The sequence below is a fragment of the Zea mays genome, chromosome 3 (assembly GCF_902167145.1).
Source record: "Zea mays cultivar B73 chromosome 3, Zm-B73-REFERENCE-NAM-5.0, whole genome shotgun sequence".
In the NCBI taxonomy this organism is placed as follows: Eukaryota; Viridiplantae; Streptophyta; class Magnoliopsida; order Poales; family Poaceae; genus Zea; species Zea mays.
In genome coordinates, this window is record NC_050098.1 from 5,235,168 (window position 1) to 5,241,752 (window position 6,585).

General features: G+C 58.5%; 1 protein-coding gene across 1 annotated transcript; it reads right to left on the reverse strand.

The window, feature by feature from the left end:
- Nucleotides 1–578: 578 nt before the first annotated feature.
- LOC100194109 (Protein BRASSINAZOLE-RESISTANT 1) lies at nt 579–3,225 on the reverse strand. The gene is made up of 2 exons (NM_001139162.1): nt 2,731–3,225; nt 579–1,668 (listed from the first exon to the last, which is right to left on the reverse strand). Exons 1-2 carry the CDS (start codon nt 2,977–2,979, stop codon nt 880–882), a joined length of 1,038 nt encoding a protein of 345 aa, NP_001132634.1. The 5' UTR covers nt 2,980–3,225; the 3' UTR covers nt 579–879.
- Between the last annotated feature and the right edge of the window lie 3,360 nt (nt 3,226–6,585).

Consider the following 6,585-nt stretch of genomic DNA (forward strand, 5'->3'; position numbering starts at 1 on the left):
CTTGGTCCTCCAGACGGCAACGGCAGCGAACGTGTGCGCGTGGTGGACTGGTGACCTTGAACGCGTCCGTCGTCCGCGCCCGCACGAGAGCAAGAACTCGGGGGGGGGGGGGGGGGGGGGGGGGGGGGGGGGGGGGGGGGGGGGGGGGGCGTCGGGACGGGCGCTTGCCGACCGCGGGTTGAGTCGCCGTCACACAGCCGCTGACCCGGTACCGGCCACGCCGGGCGCCGGCAGTGCAGGAGAAGGACCAAGGACACCGTGTGAGTCACCGCCCCGGCGCCGGCAGACAGGCGGCAGCGCCAGGCGTCCCTGTTTCTGTTGGGCAAACAACGCGGCACGCGGCGCCGTCCGTCGCCATCCCCTGGGTCGTCGCCGAGGCATCGCCAGCACCGTCGCCCGCTGACCACGGCAAGCACGAGTAGCGTGCGGCAGGCTCCACACGACCAGGCTCCGGTTGCCAACGCCCGTGCGCGCTGCCGAGTCCGGTCACAGCGCGCGACGCTCGTGGCCACCGGCCACGCCGGCAGTGCAGTGGCAGAAACAAAAATGCCCCCACGCAGGGCTGTGAAACCTTCCCAGATTTCCGAATGGTTTTCTGACATTAATTTACACTTGTCACAACAACAGCAAACAAGGAGCTTAATGCACCAGCCAAGTGGAGTCCAACAGCTAGCCGACCACAGCTCCGCCGGGCTACAATTCGAGTAGTTAAAATAACACCACAATTACCACCACCACAGATGTGAATCTAACCGAACCGAGGCCATGATCCGGCTTCCATCAGCAACTAGAGAACAATAACAGGTACACTAAAAAAAACAACACCACCAGCAACTCCTCACGTTAGCTACGTTAACCATCAGCACCCGGACGCCTGCCCTAGAGCTTCAGGGTCAGCTCCAGGTCGTCGGACCCAGAGTCCTCGTGGATCCGCTCGCCCTCCCAGGCCCTCACCAGCCCGGCGGCCTGCTGCGCGCCGTTGGTGCTGCTCCCGAACGCGAACTCGTCCGAGACCACATCCATCATGTGGACGTCCGAGTGCCGTGGCATGCCCGGGATCGCGGGGGAGCAGGCGCCGCTCTGCCCCGGCGTGCACATCCTCATCGACGAGTCGCCGCCGCCGACCGGGATGGACTCCTTGAAGACGCCGAACGGGTTGGTGGAGACGAGGCTGAAGGTCGGGGAGTTTGGACTGGTGGACGAGATCTGGATGCCGGCAAGCCATGCCGGGTCAGGCGCGATGGGCCGGCCGGGGCTGGGCGGCGTGGAGTTCACTATTGTGGGGCTGCTTGCACCGTGCCATGGAGGCTGGACGGCCGCTTCGTCCCAGTCCGTCTTCATCCGGGGCGTCCGGGCAGACGGCGAGCTTAGAGGAGGGGTTACCGGAGCGCTGATTGAGCCGCCGTGGATCAGCAGCGGTGGGAGGAGCGGGTGTTTCTTTGATGGAGTGCCGTTGGAGAATGTCTTGAGCCATGGTAGGATTGGATTGCCGTCGATACCGTTGGGCATTTCGTTGGGAGGGAGGAAGGGGGAGGATGCGCCGCTGGGGAATGAGGACGAGGTAGGGCTTGCATTGTATGACGCCCGCGGACTTGGTTGGTACGAGGAACATGGGCTTGGTGACACGGAGCAACCGATGGGATCCATGCGTTCCATGGGCTTGCTTCCCTGTGGGAGAAAAAATAAGACATGGTTAGTTGTTGTGTCACTACAAGCATTCCATTAAAATGGACAAACTAACAACAGAACTAATATTCCAGAACTACTAGCGGTAAATCCATGACTCTGCTAATCATCAGCTATGTCCATTGTGTGACAGAGAAACCAAAAGGCTCTTTGTGCAGGTCGAACAACATAGTTGAGAAAGGCCAATACTAGTAATATCTATGATGACAAAGTAGTGCCCAAAACAGTTCAGTTAACCACCACATAAGCAACAGCTTGTGCAAGGCTCACTCTGCAAATCAAATATTTTTCAGTCTCCTTAGCTGGAAGAGCATCAATCAGTACACAAGTGCCAAGCAAGTAAGATATACTCGAAACTATGCCTCAGGACAGTCCACACACGACACAACCTAGTGAGTAGCGACATGACTTAGACCCTAACAGGTAATGAACTGAACCGGTACCAAAACTAAATTGAACACATCTTTGCTTATCCAATCCAATGCGCGAAACAGCGTTGCAGGACCAACATCGAAATGCTGGAGAAGCAGGGCCAGCTGGAGGGTCGGAGCGCAAGCAGAACTGGATGCCCAATCAATCCATGCCAGCCAGCCTCCTTACCAATCCCCGGAGAATCTCGCGAGCACCATCTCCGGCGGGAGTCTGAAGCTTGGTGGAGGGGATTCTCCACGGACGCGTCAATCACTCCACCCACCCCACACCACCCGTGCGCGGTCCAGTCGTCCAGACTGGCATCCCGTACCTTTTGCGCATCGTCCACGTGCGACACCCAACCCAACCCACCCACCCATCAAAAAAATGGAGGAGAAAAAAAAACCCTGCAAGCTAGAGCCAGCTAGCTGCACACAGTTCACACACCACCATCGTACAACAGGCAACCAACCCACGGCGCACGCAGAGATGCACACGCTTCGGGATCGATGGAGGGCGGATCGAGAGGAGGGAGGTCGCGAATCGGCGGAAGCTGCGGCTCGGGGACCGCGGGAAGGTACGAGATCTGGCGGCGCGGGGCGCAGAGAAGGGGCGGCGGCGGAGGCGGCGTACCTGGCGGTAGGTGGTGCCGTCGGGCTCGACGACCCAGCCGGCCTCGTTGCAGAGCGCCTTGAGCACCTCGTTGTTGTCGCAGTGCTTGGGCAGCTTGTAGCCGCCGTGCGCGCGGAGGCCGGCGAAGATCTTGGCGGCGATCGCGCGGCGGCGGCGCTCCCGGCGCTTGTTGTTCTCGCGCTCCCTCCACGTGGGCATCCGGCCTCCCGCGCCAGCCGCACCCAGGCCCCCGCCGCCGCCGCTCGCCATGGGCCGACCGCGCGAGCAGCGCTCGCAGCTCGGCTCGCTTGGGGAGGAGGGGATGGGAGTCCGGCTGACTGGGTCCGGGTCGCCGCGCGCGCTCGTCTGGGTGGGGAGCGGAGGGGAGGGGAGGAGAGAAGGAGCGGGCGAGCGAAGGAGGTGTGGATGTTGGGGTGGGCGGGTGGAGAAGCCTGGGGCGAGAAGAGACCACACGGAAAGGCAACACGCCGCGCGAGGCGAGCGAGGGAGACGGGGGTGTGGGGGTGGGTGGGGAACTGGGGGCGAGGGGAGCAGTGGCGTGAGCCTTGAAAGGCTCTCTCTCCGGCCCGTGTGGGAGGCAGACGACAATACCCCTGGACTTGGGCATGTATTTCCGCGGCTGCCGCTGCCAGCGCGCTTGCTTGGCCGTGCGGTGCGGGGAAGGAGGGGCGCGGCAGGCGTGCCGCCTGAAGCGAGCGATGCCCTCGGGTCCCGCGCCGTGGGGTCACCCAGGGCCGGGGGCAGAATGGGGAAAAGCGGCCCTACCAGACAGCGGCAGGCCACGAAGCGTGTCTCCGCCGCGCGCGCGCGCGGGGCTCGGTCCACGTCGAGCGGCGCTGCACGTGGGCGCCAGTGGGTTGTGGGGCCCACATGGCGGCCGGAGGGACCGCGCGGTGTGGGAAGTAGTAGTACGACCGAGCTGGCCCACCGCCGGGAGAGGGGGGGGTACACGTGATTGGGCCCACCGTTCGCTTTTACGGATCACGCCTTTATTTTCTTCCTTTTTCTGTCACTTGCTAAAAATATTTGTTTGTTCTAGTAACCTCCCCGTTCTAACGTTTTTATAATTTTTTTACACGAGAATTTATAAGAGGTAAAAAAGTATAATACACAGAAAACAAGAAAGAGAGATAAAAAAAATAAAGATAGGATGTATTAAATATTTATATCAGTTAAGTAAAATATTCTTTAAAAGTGATAATGCTTATTACGTTGAAATAAAATTTAAATTCAAGAAGATGAACATTTTTATGCGGGGGTGTAGGTACATTTCTATCTCACACAGACCCCAGCCGCCCACGTACAGTATTTTAATAAAAAAATATAATCCCGTCTCGGCGGGCGGGCAAGGTAGGCAGGAGGCAGCGGCGGCCGCACCGCACCGCACAGCACGCCTGAACGAACAGCAGTCGTGCGTTGCGGTGCTGGACGGAGCGCGAGGGCGAGGCCCCTCTGGCGGTCGACACGTGGGGGGCGTGCGGGTCCCGGCGAGCAGGGACGGCCGCAGAGGCCGAGCGTGGGCCTTGTGCTTGTGCGCGTGGGAACGGGCGCTAGGCAGGGTCTCCTCGCGTCTAGAACGGCGTGAGCGGCGATTTTCTTCTTCTACTACTACGCGCACCGCACCCAAGGCAACGTGGAATGTCACGACGGTCAGTGGCGGTGTTTGTTTTTATAGTACGTACAATGGTCCGAAAACAAAATCTGGAATCCCTGAGTTCTTGACGCAGGCAGGGGGGTTGGGTTGGGTTTGGAGTGGAGTGGGGCCCCCAGTAGAGTACGTGCGTGTACGTACGTACGCACGCACGCGCACTGTGCCCCTGTCGCGGAACAGGCAGCGCGGCGCTGCTGGGCTGGGTATCTCCCTCGTCAGCGTGGGCGGGACCCACTCGGGCACTCCACTCCACTCCGCTCCAAGCGCGGGTGGGTGGGTGGGTGACGACTGACGCCACCACCACGCCGGAAGGGGACAAACGCGGCTACGCGCGTGCGGAGCCGGAGCCGGGGCCGGGGGCGCTGGGAAATGGCACTGTCCACACCACGCCACAGTGTGGCCGTCTGAGTGAGGCAGCGGCAGCACCGCACAGCATGCACGTGAGCGGCGGGGGCCGTCCCCGTCCCATCGCCTCCGTTCCGGTGCAGGCGTCCAGCCGGCGCACGGAGCCAGGCGGACGCCGCGGCAGCATTGCAGCAGACTAGCAGGCCACTGCTGCTGTGTGCGTGCTGCCACCACCACGTGATCACGGAACCCGGGGGGGGGGGGGGGCACGTGGTCCTCATCCTCTGCGGCTCGCCCTTCCTGTGGCCTGAGGCTGAGAGAGACCGACGAGTGGGCGTGGCGCTCCCTCCCCTGCGGCTGCGGCCCCGGCCCCGCCTGGGCCTGACTGCCAGTGCTGCCACTGCCCACTGCTATGGAATCATGTGACGCCGTATTTGTGTCACGCCGGTCATGTCACTGCCCTCCCCTGTTCCGCCAGTACGTGCAGCCACCGCCCAGCGACGAGATGCCCTCGCTCGCTCGCTCGACCACAGTGCGCTGCGAAGCGCACTGACGGGAGCAGGTCTGCTGGAGCCGCACCATTGCCACCGCAGCAGAGGAGCAGGCGAGCAGCGCGCTGTCCATCCCCAGCAGAATCGCAGGAGTACCCCCTCCATCCCTATCTCATCCACTGTTTTAAGATCCACCCAATACATTACGAATATAACAAACCCAAGTCAAGGTAACACAGGTCAGATCCGGACAGTAGTTAAAGTTTGGGGGGTTTTTTTATCGTACCTGCAGGTGGCTAAACAACGTCACGTGCAGATCAGACTGATAGCTGGACGACTTGCTGGGGGGCCTCCGAACCGCGGTGGTGAAAGAAACGCAGGCTTCTGCACTGGCGCGTGCAAATCAATCACCCATTTCGACTTCTGACACGAGTAAACTCACACGAGGAAACATCGTATCTAATGTCCGTTGGATTTAATCTATATCAGCTTATATTACTTTTACAATGTTTTTGTGTCTGTATGAATTGAAGTATGCAATAAATCAAAGTGATTCCTCGGGAAAAAAAAAAGGTTTCTGCAAAAAGCAATGCGTTCCAAGTGGGTCCCAAGACTCACTCCTACTACAGTAGCCCGTCAACGACCTTGAGGTTTATGTCATCAAACTGTTCCGACCTTGAGGTCGCCCGTCAACGACCAGAGTTCCTGTACATCGTTAGGCGATTCAATGCGGGTATAGCGAGACTGTCGGCACATGAAGCGAACATGGGACCTGATGATGCTTATCCGAGATTGCTGGGCCTGGGCGTTAGCTGTTTATTGCCAGGAATGAGTCACTAAGTAAAAACTCCAAGTTAAAAAAGTGTTGCATGTATCTCTTGTTTATTTTACTAGGTGAGTGACCGTGCGTTGCAACGGAACCGTATAATAACACGATAACTTATGTACATGCGTGTGTTATATGTATATGCCCGTGCGTTGCTACGGAGTTAATATTATAAAACACAATATTTTTTGTATATTAATGTATTTTATCGTAGCAACACACGAGCATATACCTAGTTAGATTCTTATGTGGTGAGGTCACAACTATTTAATTCCATTATGCTCTATAGGTTGCATGTACACGAGATAGTTCACGGGCAACTACTGATGAAGTGGTTCCTAAAGAGCTTCGGGCTATATGACAGTAACATACTGATGAAGTGGTTCCTAATACAAGAGCATAGTGATGAAGTGGTTCCTAATACAAGGACTGAAGAAGTGGTGACTGGAGGGCTGGGGGTGTCTCAACACAGAATGCTACGACAGAAGCTGGTAGTACTATTTCAGCAGGAGCAACATCGTCTCCACACATTGTTAGATGTT